Source organism: Macrobrachium nipponense, chromosome 25 (assembly GCF_015104395.2).
Source record: "Macrobrachium nipponense isolate FS-2020 chromosome 25, ASM1510439v2, whole genome shotgun sequence".
In the NCBI taxonomy this organism is placed as follows: domain Eukaryota; kingdom Metazoa; phylum Arthropoda; class Malacostraca; order Decapoda; family Palaemonidae; genus Macrobrachium; species Macrobrachium nipponense.
The window spans coordinates 67,688,612-67,708,382 of NC_087214.1; the positions used below are offsets into that span (position 1 = coordinate 67,688,612).

The window sequence follows — 19,771 nt, forward strand, 5'->3', positions numbered from 1 at the left end:
TGGTATGTGTGAGAGACGATGGTCTGAATGTCATTCAGTTTTATAGAAATTGGTGAAGGTCTGAATATAATTGTTTATAGAGTTTTGGTGGAAATCTCAATATAATTCAGTTTTACAGAATTTTGGTGAGTCTAAATATAATTCAGTTTAATAGAATTTTGGTGAAAGTCTAAATATAATTCAGTTTTACAGAATTTTGGTGAAAGTCTAATTATAATTCAGTTTTATAAAATTTTGGTAAGAATTTAAATGTAATTCGGTTTTATAGAATTGGTGAAGGTCTGAATGTAATTCAGTTTTATAAAATTTTGGTGAAAGTCTAAATATAATTCAGTTTTATAGAAATTGGTGAAAGTCTAAATATAATTCAGTTTTATAGAAATTGGTGGAAGTCTAAATATAATTCAGTTTTATAGAAATTGGTGGAAGTCCAAATATAATTCAGTTTTATAGAAATTGGTGAAAGTCTGAATATAATTCAGTTTTATAGAAATTGGTGGAAGTCTGAATATAATTCAGTCTTATAGAAATTGGTGGAAGTCTAAATGTAATTCAGTTTTATAGAAATTGGTGAAGGTCTAAATGTAATTCAGATTTATTGGAATTGGTGAAAGTCTGAATGTAATTTTTATAGAAATTGGTGGAAGTCTAAATATAATTCAGTTTTATACAAATTGGTGGAAGTCTGAATGTAATTCAGTTTTATAGAAATGGTGGAAGTCGAAATGTAATTCAGTCTTATAGAAATTGGTGGAAGTCTGAATGTAATTCAGTTTTATAGAAATTGGTGAAGGTCTAAATGTAATTCAGATTTATTGGAATTGGTGAAAGTCTGAATGTAATTTTTATAGAAATTGGTGGAAGTCTAAATATAATTCAGTTTTATACAAATTGGTGGAAGTCTGAATGTAATTCAGTTTTATAGAAATGGTGGAAGTCGAAATGTAATTCAGTTTTATAGGAATTGGTGAAGGTCTGAATGTCATTCAGTTCTATAGAAATTGGTGAAGGTCTAAATGTAATTAAGTTTTATTGGAATTGGTGAAAGTCTGAATGTAATTTTTATAGAAATTGGTGGAAGTCTAAATATAATTCAGTTTTATACAAATTGGTGGAAGTCTGAATGTAATTCAGTTTTATAGAAATTGAATCAATGGTAATTGGAAGTCGAAAATGTAATTCAGTTTTATAGGAATTGGTGAAGGTCTGAATGTCATTCAGTTCTATAGAAATTGGTGAAGGTCTAAATGTAATTAAGTTTTATTGGAATTGGTGAAAGTCTGAAAGTAATTTTTTATAGAAATTGGTGGAAGTCTAAATGTAGTTCAGTTTTATAGAAATTGGTGAAAGTCTAGATATAATTCTGTTTTATAGAAGTTTGGTGAAAGTCTAAATATGATTCAGTTTTATAGAAATTGGTGAAAGTCGAAATGTAATTCAGTTTTATAGAAATTGGTGAAGGTCTGAATGTAACTCAGTTTATAGAAATTGGTGAAAGTCTAAATATAATTCACTATATAGAAGTTTGGTGAAAGTCTAGATAGTCCTTAGTTATAATTATTGAATTGATGAAAGTCTAAATATAATTCAGTTATATAGAATTTTGGTGAAAGTCTAAATATAATTCAGTTATATAGAATTTTGGTGAAAGTCTAAATATAATTCAGTTATATAGAATTTTGGTGAAAGTCTAAATATAATTCAGTTATATAGAATTTTGGTGAAAGTCTAAATATATTTCAGTTATATAGAATTTTGGTGAAAGTCTAAATATAATTAACTTATATAAAATTTTGATGAAAGTCTAAATATAATTCAGTGATATAGTAGAATTTTGGTGAAAGTCTAAATATAATTCGGTTATATAGAATTTTGATGAAAGTCTAAATATAATTCAGAGTGGCTCCCTGCACTTGGCTCCGATAAATAAATACTTCCATCACCAGCAGGAGAAGAGGAGCTTTTATATCCTCCTTCCCCTTCCCCCCCCCCCCCCCCCTCTCCCCATTCCGGGGAGGGGGAGGGGCGTAAAATGAGGGATTTTGGGGCCACGGAAGGCAAATACATACGCGCTATTCATATAATCAAGGCATTAGCATGGCAGTCACGTTCGGGCTTTCTCTGCAATGAAGAAGGCCAGATTATTTCTCTCTTTTCTCCTCTCTCTTTCCCTCTCTCTCTTTCTCTCTGCGTCGCAGCCTTCCTCCCACCCTCCCTCCTCTTTCTCCCTCCCTCCCTCCTCCCCCAGCCCAACAGAGTGACGTGGCCAGCATAACAACTTCGAGGAACACATGAACGTACAGACTACAGAGCTCTCTCTGACTCCTGGGGACGGGGATCACACGCACGCACGCAGACGGACGACGTGTGGATCCTGCGCAGGCACGTCGAAACAGACAGACGAACGAACTCGCCTACACATCAGTACAAGAGTTTTTTTTTTTTTTTCTAATTTATGCTTTATTTTTCCGCCTTCCGACTCTCTCGCATTTTCGACACCACTGGCCCGTTTCAGGTTACGTCGATTTCCTTGAACTAGACTGTCTCTCTCTCTCTCTCTCTTTAGCTTCCGGTCGCCATTATTAATATAAAAGAGGGGGGGGGGTTGTCTCTGCCCCATTTCACCTAAACTCCCTAAAAGTACCCCTCCCTCCCCCCCTCGCCCTTTGAACTCCCCTAAAAGGCGGGCATTAAGAGACGAAAAACGACCAAAAATTCGATGTTCGATTCGTGTAATGGCTTCCTCTCTCTCTCTCTCTCTCTCTCTCTGTGAGTTGCCAATTGCTCAACAAGTAGTTTAGTGCAACCTGTGTCTTTTGGGGGTGAGCGGATTAGTATTTCTCGTTTTCCTGCGACTGGAGGAGGAGGAGGAGGAGGGGGAGTAGGAGTAGGAGGAGGAATTCATCTTAATGACTGGAGTCGCAGAGGGGAAGGTCAAGAGAGAGAGAGAGAGAGAGAGAGAGGCGAAACAAAGGGGCAGAGCGAGAGCGACGGGAGGTAAGTGTGTTGGATGCGAGAACGACCCGGCTAGAGAGAGAGAGAAGAGAGAGACAGAGAGGGAGAAGGTATTCGTTATTAAAGGGGCTGTGTCAGGTCAGTTCTCTCTCTCTCTTCTCTCTCTCTCTCTCTCTCTCTTCTCTCTCTCTCTCTTGCAGCGGCGGGCACCATCTACCGACGGAGGTGTTTTCAGTCAAGACTTCTCCTTGCCTAGTGCTGCTACTACGTCACAGATCACTGTTTCAAAATTATTAAGCTATAGAGCTCTCTCTCTCTCTAATCTCCCCTCCGCTCATCCTCTCTTATCCGTCTCTCTCTCTCTCATGTGCTTTTTTTCGTCAGCCATCTTAGTGTGTTCCATCAGTAACCTCAAAATTGGTTAATCATTTCCTTTAACAGCTTTTCCCTCGTTGGTCAATCATTTCCTTTAACAGCTTTTCCCTCGTTGGTCAATCATTTCCTTTAACAGTTTTTCCCTCGTTGGTCAATCATTTCCTTTAACAGCTTTTCCCTCGTTGGTCAATCATTTCCTTTAACAGTTTTTTCCTCGTTCGTCAATCATTTCCTTTAACAGTTTTTCCCTCGTTGGTCAATCATTTCCTTTAACAGTTTTTCCCTCGTTGGTCAATCATTTCCTTTAACAGTTTTTCCTTCATTGGTCAATCATTCCCTATAACAGTTATTTCCCCTCATTGGTAAATCATTTTCCTGTACTGCATAATCTTTTAGTATATTTTTTAACTGGATTCTGCTTGAATTGATCGCTTTTTTTCAATTCACTATCTTAGCCTGGTATACCAAAAAAATATCTCTATGAAATAACAAAACAATAATTCAAAATTCATGTGTTTACAACACCCGGCTAAATTCAGTATCCCTATTGTTATTTAATTCAGAAAATAATTTTTCGCTTACTCGGGGAGTTAGCCTAAAAAGGTCTGAAAAGGTGTTTCGCGTTGAGTTAAAGATACAGGAATTTCACGATAGGATATTTATGATTTATTTATGAGGGTGAAAATGTAAAAAATAAATACTATGCATGTTAAACAATTCAGAACTGTTATTTCTAATAAAATGCAGCGTATTTATTTTAAATCTTCGTTGGTGAAACAACGCTCTATTTGACCTTAGATTTCAGCACCGGAGAAAGATGGAGGTCGGATCGCGCCTTGTTTATTTTCAGAGGACTCGCCCAAAATCATTGTCCCAATTATCATTTACCTAAAAAGAAAGTTATTCTTCATTTATTATGATTTTCAAACCTCCAGATGTCTCATTGGATCAAACGAACCCATTGAATATAAATATATATAATTATAATATTTAATTGTAATATAATTATAATGAATTTAATTATTTTTTCATTATTTACTATCTAAAATGAAGAACCAACCTGTTACCATCTTTAAAATTATAATAATGTAATTTCATAATATTTAAATGTAATATAATATTTTAATGTAATTTTATAATATTTAAATGTAATATTGTAGTGTTTAGATGTAATTTTATAATATTTAAATGTAATATTATAATGTTTCAATGTAATAGAATATTTTAATGTGATTTTATAATATTTAAATGTAATATTGTAATGTTTAGATGTAATTTTATAATGTTTAAATGTAATTTTATAATGATTAAATGTAAATTCATAATATTTAAATGTAATTTTATAATGTTTCAATGTAATTTTATTATAATCAGATGTTGAGGCTCAGAATCTTGATGAATAAACCAATTTGGTAGGACTATATAGAAACTATATAGAAACCACATAGAAATAATTTAGAAACCATATATATATAGAAACCACATAGGAACCAACCATATACTACAAACCACAGAAACATTACAGAAACTACATATAGAAAACTACACAGTAGAAATCCTATAGAAACCACATTAGAAACCGCACAGACATATAGAAACCACATTTGCAAGAGACTGGATTTCTCCGTTGATTCGCTGAGCTAAGCGTACTTCTGCATAGGCCTACCCTCTAGAAAGAGTATATATATATATATATAGTCTTGGTGACTGTTGCAGTAATGATAATATTAATTCATATTTATCAGCAAAAAAAGCTCGTGAATGGTTCGTGAAAAGGACCTTGAAATCTAAGGCAGAGTTTAATGAGGGGTATTTTGATAGTTCAGCGCCCTGAGAATGCGTCTAGTTTATTGTAAAATTGAGTCGAAATCTTAGTCGACATTACCCTACAGTCCGTCCAGGGAATTGTTGAATAAGGCAACGCCTTATTGGCATCTCGGACTGGAAAAGGCAATGCTTTTTAAACAGACGCGAAGAAGCTATCGATCATTTTCAGCTTGTATACCAACAGCCATTTTTGTGCTTTCTTGCTCAATAGCATTTTGCTTGCTGGCTGCTACTGCGAATTAGAAAACGGAAGCAAAGAAAACGGATGTACTACTACGCGCTCCCCGGGTGGGGGTAAGGGGGAACTACAGCAGACTATAATGCTGCCGATGCAGGAGGTATCCAGTTTGGTTGGGGGGGGGGCGGGGGGGGGGTATGGAACCCTGGGAGGCGCTTCCGCTGAGGGTTAGGGGGCCCCCTGTCAAGAGAACGTCGTACTTCCAGGACAAAGGAGCTGCCAGAGGAAGAGAGAAAGAGAGGGAGAGAGAGAGAGAGAGAGAGAGATTGGGCTAAAGGGGCAGAAACGGTGGTGCTGACCCTTTAAAGCCGAAGTGGTATTTGCTGTCGGCGTAGATCGCGGGGATAAATCCCCCAGAGCGTCATAGCACGATGCGCATTTTGGCCAGCCCCCCTTCACCAAAAACGTTTCTTTGTTGCCTCTCTTTCTCTCTCACAGGGTCTCTCACAAAACGTTTTCTCTATTCTTTTGAAATCAGAGGGACGTTTTAGTTTCCCCTTCAAGATCGCCAAAGACAACGTGTTCTCATTTGTTTTTAGTCAAGAATGCCTCTCTCTCTCTCTCTCTCTCTCTCTCTTCTCTCTCTCTCTCTCTCTCTCTCTCTCTCTCGGTCTCCTACAAGACGTTTTCTCAAATGCTTTGAATCACAGGGAACGTTTTTTTTTTCTGATTCACGAAACAAAGTGCTTCAGTCATTTCCATCGATTACAAACGTTTTCGTCTTTGCAGTCTCTAAAAACGTCTGCCTCGTAATCTAAAAAAGAAAAAAAAAACGTTAATCTTTCTCACTCATAAAACAAAATTCCTTCTCAGTCTTAAAGTCAACGTTATTCCAATTAATGAACAGTAGCAGCTCTTTAAGTACGAGTATATTGACGTCCGTACCTTCGTGTACTTGTGTACGCACAGTACAGTACGTCTATGTTTGTCGATATTGAGAGAGAGAAAGAGAGGGAGAGAGAGAGAGAGAATCGTTGTAAATGATACCTGTATTTATGTACATTCAAGTACGTTTGTGTTTGGAGAGAGAGAGAGAGAGAGAGAGAATGAATCGTTGTAAATGATGCCCTCGTTAATTTATAGTTCAGTGCGTTTGAGAGAGAGAGAGAGAGAGAGAGAGAGAGAGAGAGAGAGAGAATGAATCGTTGTAAATGATGTCTTTGTTTATGTACGCTACATTACGTATGTATTTGAGAGAGACAGAGAGATTTGGGTTTGCACGTGTATATTGAAAGATTCATTCATCCTTGGCCCATTATCTTTAAATTAACTCTCTCTCTCTCTCTCTCTCTCTCTCTCTCTCTCTCTCTCTCTCTCTCTCTCTCTCTCTCTCTCTCGTGCCCTTGCATTTGAGATCGATATGAATGGCAAATGTGAATTACTCGGCTGACGTAATTATTAGGAGCCCCATACAATAAGATAGGATTTTGGGGGGAGGGTGAGGGGAAGTCCTAAGAAATCCTTGTATATGCAACAACGGGATGTTGGATCGATCTTTTTTTATTTATTAATTTTTATTTATTTATTTATTTATTTGGCTCGACCAACGGTCAAGTTTTTTTATGTTTTTCTTTAACTAACTGAATTTTTTTTATTACTCTTCTTGAAATATCGTAATCTTTTTTAGCAATTTAAAAAAAATATTAACTTAATGTCACGTGATCAACTTTTTTTAATTAAATTAATATATACTTCTCGGTCATATATGCATATATATATATATATATATATATATATATACTATATATATATATATATATATAATAAAAGGAACCCATAAAAACGCCAAAATATAGAGAGAAAAGTACTATATTTCAGAGACTGCTGTCTCTCTTTAGGTATATGAATGAGAAAAGTTTACAGAAAAGGTGGTATTTATAGCAAGAGATCCATCCACAGGTAAGCCAATTTAGGTCACCCCTGCTGATAATCTTCCTTTAATCTTCTTAAGCGTTGGTTGAATGAAAACCTTGTCGATCACATCTGAATCCCATGCTCCTTTTGAGATGTTCATTACCTGCCTCTCTTTTATTAAGGCCGATTCCATCATTTGACTCTTGTACCGGCAGTTGCTGCTATAAATTATACGTGACAAATTCCAGTTTATTCTATGGTTATGTTCATTTATATGGTAGAAAATAGCTGAGTTCTGTTGTCCATACCTAACTGACCGTTTGTGTTGTATTAATCTCTGGGGAAATGATTTTCCTGTAAATCCGATGTAAGATTGGTCACAGTCCTGGCATAGGATTTCATAAACCCCTGTTTCCTTGGGGAATGTCTTTTGTTGAACGTTAATCAGGGATTTGGCTAAGGTGTTTGGTTAAGTAAATGCAAAAGGGTTAGCTTTTCCGAGTGTCAGAGTCACTGTCTTAATCCTGTCCAGGTGAGGAATTTTTATTTTATTGTTGGGTGTCTCTCTGGTCCTGTTTTGAGGGGGTCGGTAGAAAATTACGTTTGCTTTGTGAATTGCTTTCTCAGTTATATGGTCAGGATACTTTAAAGACGAAAGTTACTTACGAATTAGTTCAAATTCTTTTACCAGGAAATCTGGGGAACAAATTCGTAAGGCTCTTAAGAAGAATCAAAGTAAAGATACGCACTCCCGGGATGCTTATCTTTACTTGGTCAAATCGGGGAGTGCTTATCTTTTCTTGCTCTATTTAGAAATACCCGATGTTTTAAAGATTTGTTTTCAGTTTTCATTGTTAAGTCATTGCTTGTTTTTGTTTCTAAACACATAATTAGATACTAATCTTTAACAAGTTGGTTTCTGTTAACTGTTAGTAAAACAGTTTCCTATTTGAGAAAATAGTCGATCGTTGAACTTTCGTTTGTTTTACTTCAACGTTTTACTTTAGTACAAAATATAGAACCTCCAAACATGGACCATTCTCTATATGAACAAATCATTAAGCCATTGGTGGTTGAAGACCCGCTTCCTGCAATAAACTGGATGAAGCAGAAGAATCTTCTGAGGAAAGAACTAAAATGTCCTCTATGTAAAAGTTTAATGAAGTGGACGAAACGGTCTTCAATTCAAGATAAATACGTCTGGAAGTGCCTAGTCAAAAACTGCGCCAAATACAAGTACTGCGAATCAATTCGTAAAGATTCGTTTTTTTATCGATCAAAGCTTTCATTGCAAAAGTGGAGAGAAGGCATTTTCTACTGGTGTCAGGATTTGAGTGGATTGCAAACCACACAGTTTTTGAATGTTTTAAAAAAGACAGTCATTGATGTGTTCAGTTTTTTTCGTGAAGTTTGCGAGAAATATTTTGAAAAAAAAAAAAAAAACCTATTAGACTTGGTGGGCCAGGAATAACAGTGCAAATTGATGAGTCTTGCTTCAGCCACAAACCAAAACACCAGAGGGGACGCGCTCCTCAAAATCCAATTTGGGTATTTGGGATAGTTGACCCATCTTCGTCACCAGCTTTGGGTTATATGGAGATAGTCTATTCGCGTAATGCCGAAACGCTATTACAGTGGGGAGCATATTGCAACATTCAAAGGGACCTAGGATTCGCTCATCATACTGTAAATCACTCGTTAAATTTCGTTGATAGAGCTACCGGAGTTCATACTCAATCGATCGAGAGTTATTGGAATAAACACAAAATACGAATAAAATGCATGCTCGGATGCAGAAGGGAATTGTTGAACTCTTACTTAAAAGAATTTTTGTGGAAAGAAAGAAACCACAATGACAAATTTTATAGGTTTTGTGAAACAGTAGCAAATCAATATTGTTTTCATTAAATTCTTCATTTATATTTTTATGTGTACTCATGAAATATGTATTCATTAAGTATAATTTTTAACCATTATGATTTATCAATTTTAAAGATATTTATATTTTATTTGGTTCGACTATTTATATTTTATTGGTTCGACAATAAAATTCTAAAACAACACTTGCCATTATCTTTAAGTATAATTTTTAACTATATTATGATGTATCCATTTTAAAGATATTTATATTTTATTTGGTTCGACAATAAAATTCTAAAACAACACTTTACGTTATCCACAGAATTATGGGGGTGCCCATCTTCACTTGCGCGAGTTGGGAGTACTTATCTTTACTTGATCCCTTAAGAACAAGTTGCTGGCTACACCTATCTTGATAGATAGCAATGCCGTGATAGCTAAAGTAGTGAATGTATGAAAGTGAGAATGTTGGTTTTCTTTATATGGTAAATTTGTATTCTCTCGTGTCTCTGATTATTAAAACATCAAGAAAAGGAATTTTGTTGTCTCTTTCCCATTCAACTTTAAATTAACATCTCAAAAGGAGCATGGGATTCAGATGTGATCGACAAGGTTTTCATTCAACCAACGCTTAAGAAGATTAAAGGAAGATTATCAGTGGGGGTGACCTAAATTGACTTACCTGTGGATGGATCTCTTGGTATAAATGCCACCTTTTCTGTAAACTTTTCCCATTCATATACCTGAAGAGAGAGACAGCAGTCTCTGAAATATAGTACTTTTCCCTATATATTTTGGTGTTTTTATGGGTTCCTTTTATTAGATGGAATTTTGTTGTAACAGAACATTTTTACCAGTCATATATATATATATATATATATATATATATATATATATATATATGTAGTATATATACACACACATATATATATATATATATATATATATATATATATATATATTATATATATATATATATATGCACATAGACACTCCGTTTTCTCTTAAAGAAAACGGACGATCGTAACTGGCAATTTTCAGGGGGAACTTTTTCGTGTTCTCTATGGCGGAAATCGTGATTATATTATGGATTTTGCTTGTTAATTATTACATCACGGGTTTTATTTCAGGAGTGATGGAACAAATATATCTCTAATCCAACATATGATAGAGTTTTTTCTTTATCATATATATATATATATATATATATATATTTATATATATATTATAGTATATTATTATTATTATTATTTTATTATTATTATTATTATTATTATTACCTTGCTGGTAACTATAACTCCTATTCTAATTATATAATTAAACTAAGACTAAGTTTCTTGAAGAAATCAATTGAAATAATGATCCATATGTTAAATGACCTTCTCATATTTTAGCAATTTTAAGATTTTCCAAATTTTCTGACATTTCTTCTTAATTCTTTACGTTTTGAGAAAGGTCTTTGTAACACCTTTTCATTAACGATTTTCAGTTTTTGTGAATTCCTTATGTTTTTCAGAAAGTTTTTTTTTTTTGGTAATATTTTTTCATTAACGATTTTCAGTTTTTGTGAATTCCTTATGTTTCAGAAAGTTTTTTTTTGTAATATTTCTTCATTAACGATTTTCAGTTTTTGTGAATTCCTTATGTTTTCAGAAAGGCTTTTGTAACACTTTTCCATTTTTGATTTTCAGAAGCGGACGGAAATGCGAAGACTCGGTCCCCAGAATGAAATCCGTGAGTACAGTGCGGTAAATTTATTATCATTTGAGTATATGTGGTAGTTTGACTCCTTTATCTACCGTTTAATTACATTGTGTGATTATCGTGTGTCTAATTATTTCGCCCTTTTTATTTATTGCCACTTATTTATCTTATTTGTTTTATTTCTAATTGTGTTTCATTAGGAAATGCAAAACATTTATTTTAACCTCTTCCAATATATATATATAATATATATATATATATATATATATATATATATATATATATATATATATATAATATATCTATAGTCATACAAAATAACATATTATATATGTATATAATATATATGTACATAAAATTTTTTTGTCTATATGTGTACTGATATAATTGTGTGTGTGTGTGTGTGTGGGTATATATATATATATATATATGTGTGTGTGGTTGTGTATAGTATATATATATATATATATATAATATATATATACACACATATATACATATATATATACACACACACATATAATACATATATATATATATATATATATCTATATACTTACATATATATATACATACGACAATGGTTATGTCAACAGAATTAAGCTAGATTAGTATTTTTCAGTAATGGACGATAGTCAAGTCTCCCCGCGGGATCGATCGCGGGTCTATGTGGTGAGACAAAGTTATATATATATATATATATATATATAGATATATATATATATACGTATATATATACATATATATACAATATATTATATACATATATACATACATAATATATTATATATATACATATATATATACATATATATATATATATATATATATAATATATATATAAATCATAATATATATATTATATATATATATATATATATATTTCATATATAATATACATATAGTATAATATATAGAATATATAATTATAATATATTAAACGATAATATATATGTATATATATATATATATAAATATATATGTAATATATATGTATATAACTATGTATATATATATATATATAACTATATATATATATTATAATATACTTTGTCTCACCACATAGACCCGCGATCGATCCCGCGGGGAGACTTGACTATCGTCCATTACTGAAAAATACTAATCTAGCTCAATTCTGTTGACATAACCATTGTCGTATGTATATATATATATATATATATATATATATATATATATATATATATATTATATATATATGTTATATATATATATATATTTAACTTTGTCTCACCACATAGACCCGCGATCGATCCCGCGGGGAGACTTGACTATCGTCCATTACTGAAAAATACTAATCTAGCTTAATTCTGTTGACATAACCATTGTCGTATATATATATATATATATATATATATATATATATATATATATATATATATATATATATATATATATATAGTAGGAATAAAACAGCAAACAGCCATCGTAGCATTTTAAATTTATTGGCCAAATTTTCGAGACTACATGTCTCATCATCAGGGCTGTAAAATACAAAGAATAAAAATTAAAAAAAGACTCGGTTAAAAAAAATCACAAAGTCTAAAAACAAGAAACTTGAATTTAAAACAAACAAAAATAAGCCAAAACATTATTAAAAACCATTGAAAACCTAATACTGAAAAAAAAACTTTTTAAAATTATAAATATATAAAAAGTTATGGTGTTAAAATGTATTGTACCTTACTCTATCTGAGCTAAGAACTGAGTGACATTCTCAGTTTCTCAGGAGGACGACATCAACTTAGGCGATATATAAGATCGTGGAAGAGTTCTGACTGTTTAGGGAAGGAACAAGCTGTTTAATAGTTAATGATTCCAGGATGGAGAGAGGTGTCATTGGGTGTTTGGGCGATAACATTAAAGTCTTCATAAGTGAATGATGTCTTGCATTTCTTACAGTGGTCTCTTATATTAGAAAATTCTTTAGTTTTTAATTGACATCCAGTTCGATGACTAACTCCAAGATGAGAATCAGCTCTGACTTTGAGCAATCTCTTAGTGGCTCCGATATATTTCCCAACTTTACATTTTGGGCAAGTGAAACAATAAACCACTAGAGATCGTATCTAGGCAGGAAGCCTATTCTTATGGTGAAATAATGACCCAATTGTCTTAGGATTTTTTTAACATAATCTGATGTCTATAGCTGGAAATGTACTGCGAATTGAGTCTTGTAGTGTTTGTTTGAATTTCTTCGAATGTACAAAAGGAATGGAGGCATACATGAGCAATTTAGGGACATTAGGTATGGACAGACGGGGTTGAAATATATTATTCAAGAAACTATTTACATACTTGTTGAATAAGAAGGATGGATACGAAATTTTTTTGAAAAATTGTAGTAAAAACAGAATTTCCTCGTGAAAGTTGCCAAGTAGAGGATAACATGTAGGCACGGTGCAACAGTGTGAAAATACTATTTAATTTAAAACTGAAAGAGCAATTGCTGTAAAAGTTCGTACCTTGACCTGTAAATGTCTTTTTTCTAAAAACGCTGGTATTAAAACCTTGAGGAGTTCAAGTGATTAAAATATCTAAAAATGGAAGTTTATTGTCGTCTTCGTGTTCAATTGTGAACTGTATATTTGGGTGTAAGCCATTAATATATTCTAAGAAATTTTCTGCCTCCGCCCTAGATTTAAATAAAGCAATTGTGTCATCTATATATCTTCTGTTAAAGAGAGGATGACATGTTGAAGAACATCTTTCAAGCATTTGTTCTTCGAGAGAGCACATGAAGGCATTGGCCATAACTGGACCTAAAGGGGATCCCATAGAAACACCATCTACTTGTTTGTAAATTATCTTGTTAAAAATAAAGTGAGTGTCCTGCACTGCAATTTCTGAAAGTTTTCTAAAATTGTCCTTGTTAAAGCCGTGAAATAAAAAATCATCAACAGAAAAGATTTTCTCTTAAATAATATCGACCGTCGGCTGCAACGGTATATTTGTGAAGAGGGATGTGACATCAAAACTAACCATATGCAAGTCAGCATCCTGGGGTAAAATATCAGGTACAAGGCTGGCGGAATTATGTAAAGAATACTCATTATTGGTGAAAGGCTGTAACATTGGTACGAGATATTTAGCTATTTGATAGTTGGGAGTGTTATAAGCAGCCAAAATAGGTCTCAAAGGAACATTATCTTTGTGAATTTTTGGAAGGCCATATAAAATTCCGTATGAAGAACCAGAAGAGTATAATTCTTGGTAGGTACTTTCAGTTATATTATCATCTTTAAAACCTTTTAACAATCTGTTGATTTTATCTTCCACCTTAAAGATTAGTTGGTAAGTGGGGTTACCTACTTCAATGAACTTTGTTCTGTCCTTTAAGATATCATCCATTTTCTGTATGTACTCATTTTTATTTAAAATCACTGTGCCTCTTCCTTTGTCTGGTCTAGTAATGATAATGCCTGGATTGTTGGATAAGCTTTTCAGTAGCTGAAAGTCATCTCTTCGAAAGAAATGAAACCAGTTGGTTGACAATCTTGAAAATGTTTTCTGAGCAATAGTTTGTATATCTCTTTGTAAACTGGATAAATCACCTGGTAATTGTAATGACCGAAGTCGTCCAAACAGAATTTCAATAGGTAAGTAAAATTGACTAAAGTTAGGTTTAAAATTTGGCATACAAAAATCCAAACCCAATGACAGTAGGAACTCTTCTCTCTTAGACAAGACATAACTAGAGTAATTAAAAACTGTATTTTTGGAATCTGAATTTTTTTTTTTTTTTTTAAATTCAAGTTTCTTGTTTTTAGACTTTGTGATTTTTTTAACTGAGTCTTTTTTAATTTTTATTCTTTTTATTTTACAGCCCTGATGATGAGATGTAGTCTCGAAAATTTGGCCAGTAAATTTAAAATGCTACGATGGCTGTTTGCTGTTTTGTTCTTACTGAATCTACGGCGTTCTAGATTCCCCAATCTTCCAGTATATATTATATATATATATATATATATAATATATATATATATATATATATATATATATATATATATATATATATATATATATATATATATATATATATATATATTATATATATATGTGTGTGTGTGTGTGTGTGTGTGTGTGTGTGTGTGTGTGTGTAGGTCAGGAAATATAAAGAGAAAATGGGTTTCTATTATTTCTAACTTTATTCAAGATTATTATCAATTATTCCTCCACGCCCTTCTTTCGCCCTTACCTTTTCCCAGTTATAAATTTCAGCTTTTTCTTCCTGATCTTCTTCCTTTTCTTGACGGCCCCTTCGCCCTCTGACTCCGCCCCCAGAGGTCGACCTTCGACTTTGGAAGTGTAAAGTGAGGCGAAGAGCTCCCTTGGAGGAGGGTTAGTTATTGCCGAATTCTCGCCCACTTCCGGAAGCTGGGACCCCGTCGAGGTCGAGGTAGGTTGCAGAGTCGTCGAGGAGACTCTCTCCATCTTCTTCTTCTTCTTCCTCCTCCTCCTCTTCTTCTTATTCTTCTTCGTCTTTCGTTTCTTGAGGGTTCCAGCGTTGCCATCGGCAGCGTCTGTCATCTTGCGCATGCGCAGACCACCCGCGTTTGTCCTTCTCGGGGTTGCCAGTCTCGAGCTGATGGCAATGGAGGCTTCTTGAGGTTCGTCTTGACCTGCTTCATTCTGTTCTTGCTGGGAATGACCGACTCCAGAGTCATCTGCTCGGCCTCGTCCGCTCAGCCTGACTACCCCGAAGCCCCGCTGTTGGGTGATAGAGGGACTTCCACTGGAGTAAGAGCTGGGCTGGTCACCGGCGGTGTTAGATGGACCTGGATTGTTGATGAGCTGGCTTGGTACGCTTTCCATTTGACTGAAGAGATTGCTGCTTTGACCCTGATTGTTGTATGTTTGACTGAAGGGATTGGAAGTTTGACTGGACACATAGTTGATTTGCCCAAAGGGATTAGAAGTTTGACTAGGGACATAACTGACTTGCCCAAAGGCATTTGAAGTTTGACCAGGCTCATAATTAGCTTGCCCGAAGGCATTGGAAGCCTGGCTAGGCACATAATTGACTTGCCCAAAGCCATTGGAAGTTTGACCTTGAATGACTTGACCAAATGAATTGTCAATTTGGCCAAAAGTATTGCTGCTTTGACTTGGAACGTTGTTCATTTGACCAAAGGGGTTGACGTTGCTCTGGCCAACTGGAAGTTCGCCCGAGGACTGACCCCTCCATAGCCAGAGGTTACCTCTTGTGTAGCTGCCAACGGTTGTAAAGATGTTGAGCGGGAAGGATGCAGCAGTGGCTAGCATATCTGCCGGATTGGCCACAGTTGTTGTGGTAGCACCAGTGGTACCTGCAGAAGTGGAGCTAGTGGCTGTTGTGGTTGTTGAGGAACTGGGGCTGGGCACCGTGCTAGTCACAGAACTGGATGCCTTAGTGCTTGTAGCTGCAAGGGTGGTGGCTGTTGTGGCACTTGTGACTGGAGAGGAACTAGATGCTGTGGCACTTGTGACTGGAGAGGAACTAGATGCTGTGGCACTTGTGACTGGCGAGGAACTAGACGCTGTGGAACTGGTGACTGGAGAGGTACTGGAAGCTGTGGTGATTTTAACTGTAGGGGCACTAGAAGCTGTGGTGATTTTAACTGTAGGGGCACTAGAAGCTGTGGTACTTGTAGCTGGAGAGGCACTGGATGCTGTGGTACTGGCTGTGCCTGGAGAGGCATTTGAAGCCTTTGTTGTTGCGGTTGACACAGTGGTGGAACTTTCTGTGGAAATGATTGAAACAATTAAAGCCTCAAAAGTTCAAGTGGAGATGCAGTTGCAGTGCATCATTACCCAAAAACAATTTGCCTTTTTTTATTTTACAAATTGATTTATATTTTTATTTATTTATTTATCTGTTGTAGTTTCCAATAACTGATATCGTCTTCGTGTGCGTCCCATAATGTGTAAATTCTTTCAACTAAGTACCATGGTCTTTGGAAGCTTGAATCTCAAGTCAGTGGCCCCTGTAGTGGACTCTTTCCAAATAAGGGTTTATCATCTGAATACTAATAATAATACTAACAATAATAACAGTGTACAAGAGATATCTCTTTTTTTTATTATTTTCATCCTGTTTTTTAAATAATTCTGGTTCTGAAAAGTTATGAGGTTCGTCTGTCACATGTTTTGCATTTTTTTTTTTTACTTTCGATTTCCCCCTGGCAACACAAATATACTGTGGCTTTAGCAAGTTTCTAGCAGTTGTTTTCAACTCGAAATCAAAATGAAAATGTATGGGGTCTCTGTCTTAGTATTTTTGACTTTGAATTCACCCCGGCACCTAAAATTGGTGAGACCATCTGGAAAGGAAATCTTTACAGTGGTACCAATGTAAGAAGGTAGAACAGTTTCACTCTGTTCAGCATTTACATGTATTGTAAAGATATACTTTCATTTTCATTTCTCTGTGAGGTTTACGATTAACATGGCACAAGAAATAGAATTTAAAATAGACTTGACCCTTTAAGTAAAGGTTCACTCAGGGGAACTCAAAGATAGCCCAAGAAGGGTTCATCTCACAAAGGTTTGGCCAGTGTGAGTCTATCTGAAGACTTATCTTACTACAAAAAACAGTAGTTTGGTCTGTCTGTCTGTTGTCTGTAAGCACTTTTCACCAGTGCGGAATCCCACGTAAGTGCTCAACAGGTGACAGACCAATGTATTAACATTAGGGGTTAAAGAGGGGTGAAGGAGAGAGGGTCTTTCCCTACTCAGTGACTACCTAACTAACAAGACAAACTATTTTCAAATCATTGCTGAATATGGTAAGATAAGGGTGAAAATTACATCCGGGAAAACTACCGCTTGGTTGGTAGTTGACGGTAAACATTGAATTGTGAATTCCTAAGTTCTGACAAGTATGGCAGTTTGTACAACAACATAGGAAATAACAAGAAAAGGCAATAAAAAGTTCGAGCGTTAGCTCGGCAAAAAAACACCGGTGTTAGATAAGTGTTACTTTAAAGTACAGCCACGTCATCCGGGGCTGTGGCACCACCGCCCGGTACCGGGCCCTACTAACTAGTTAAAGGAAATAATGACTCACCTGGAACGAACACCTCAGTCTGTCCTTCTTCTTCCCCTCCTGCGTCACCCGTATCATCTACGTACTCCTCGTCAGTATTCCCGTCGGCGCCGTCTCCTTGTTGAGGCTGTTGGCCTAACCCTCCTCCTTCAGTAGTGCTGCCTCCGGCGTTGGCGTCTTCGTAGTCATACCCTTCCTCGCCGGCGGTAGGGTCTTCGTTGTTCTCGCCTGCGAAGGTTAGAGATAATTTTTTTGTGATAAACTGGAGATGACCTCAGTGTTTTGACGTTTGTGGCTCACGTGGCTCCATTCCCTCGACCTCCCTTTCCTTGTGACCCAGTTTTCTTAGTTTCGCTGAATTATATTAGGCTGCTGTGTATTGATGCTTATATTTGTTTCTTTGTTTCTTTATCCTTGCGTATTTTGACATTTAATATTTTGTCCACTTTTTTTCATGTTTTATTACATGTAGGCATTCGCCTCTGTAGGGACCTGTATATCAGGCTTGTTCTGTTTGTCGTGTTTCATGTGAAAATTACATCTTTAATAATAATAATGATAATAATAATAATGATAATCTTACTATAGCGGGCGTTATGTCTATCCGTCCGTCTGTCATGCAATCACGGCCAAACGGCTGGTCTGATGGGCATGAAACTTGGCAGGGTTATAGTGGGGACCCCTAAGATGGTTCACAATGGGGTTTCATCCTACCACCCCCCACCCCCTAATTTGCTAGTAATAATAATGGAAGCAAGACAGTTTTGACTAATGTACCGTCGCGTAATAGCGTCTTCATATATATATATATATATATATATATATATATATATATATATATATAATGTTAACAATTATTTAGGGATATTGATGAACTCAAGTAAAGCTAGTCTCTTCTCAAGTGGTTGTGAGGTAATACCAACTTTTAGACCAGAATCCAGAGGTCCACAGCAGGCCTCTCATTCACTTGAACGCCGTGTCATTGCTTGAGCACCACCTGGTTCAAGACTCTAGACTAACCAGCTGCCATCTTTGAAAGCAATCTATAAAGAGGACTTATATGGTGCAGGAATGATTATATGAAAGAAACTCACCTCCATTAGACACGTAATAATAGTCGTACTGCCTACTGTTGGGCTGACTTTGGCCGCTTCCTTTGGGGATCGCGTTGCTTTGGCGATTAGGAGGAATGTAGGTGTTCAACTTCTTCTTTCTTTTGAGCTCAGGACGTTGCAATGGTGCGCTTTCAGACTGTGCTGTGTTCGCACCGGAGGAGAACCTGTTGACGACCCCTGGCGTCTGCGTCTCTCGTCTGTGTCGTAATCTTTCGGCACCGTGACCTCTGTGAACATCAGTGTCTGGGAAAGCGTGAGTTCTGTCTTGGTCTTGTTCGATGTCCGCCGGATGTAAGGCGTTTGACGCTAGCCAGACGGAATCATCTTGACTGTTCGCGAGTCGACCTGTGCGTGGAAAAGGATCTGGTTAGAATCACGAGGCCGAAGCAAAGTGTCGATCTGAATCTACAGCTAAAAGGAAAACCCAGTTTTATTCTCTGCCAATGTATAGTTACCTAATTTGCATACCTACTAGTCCTGCTCCGGGCATTCCATCGAGGGGTGAGAGATGTGTATTTTTGGTGATTGGAAGTTCACTCTCGACGTGGTTCGGAAGTCACGTTAAAGCCGTTGGTCCCGTTGCTGAATAACCACTGGTTCCATGCAACGTACAAACGTCATACAAACGATACTAGACCTGCTTTTCCTTGTCAAACTAAATTCTCTGGTGAAGACTGATCAACTGGAAACTAATTTTATTTTGTTTCTTAGTTTACCACAGAAAGCCTTATGTACTGTCTATATAAGCTTGGAGAATGAAGGTGCGTTGGTGCGTGCCTTAGTATGGTACGTACCGTC

At 35.6% G+C, this 19,771-nt stretch overlaps 2 protein-coding genes across 2 annotated transcripts in view; one reads left to right on the plus strand and one right to left on the minus strand.

Annotated features, from left to right (window-relative positions):
* LOC135199493 (uncharacterized) overlaps positions 1 to 19,771 on the plus strand; it is a 649,473-nt gene that overhangs the window by 613,956 nt on the left and 15,746 nt on the right. Inside the window, exon 5 of the mRNA XM_064227583.1 lies at positions 10,801 to 10,843. Coding sequence (XP_064083653.1) covers positions 10,801 to 10,843 — 43 coding nt within the window. The remainder of the gene's footprint in view (positions 1 to 10,800; positions 10,844 to 19,771) is intronic.
* Positions 14,967 to 19,771, minus strand: part of LOC135199494 (uncharacterized) — a 6,623-nt gene continuing 1,818 nt past the window's right edge. Inside the window, exons 2-4 of the mRNA XM_064227584.1 lie at positions 18,953 to 19,318; positions 17,880 to 18,086; positions 14,967 to 16,554 (exon numbers count right to left, since the gene is read on the minus strand). Of these exons, the coding sequence (XP_064083654.1) occupies positions 15,026 to 16,554; positions 17,880 to 18,086; positions 18,953 to 19,318 (2,102 nt within the window). The 3' untranslated portion in view covers positions 14,967 to 15,025. The remainder of the gene's footprint in view (positions 16,555 to 17,879; positions 18,087 to 18,952; positions 19,319 to 19,771) is intronic.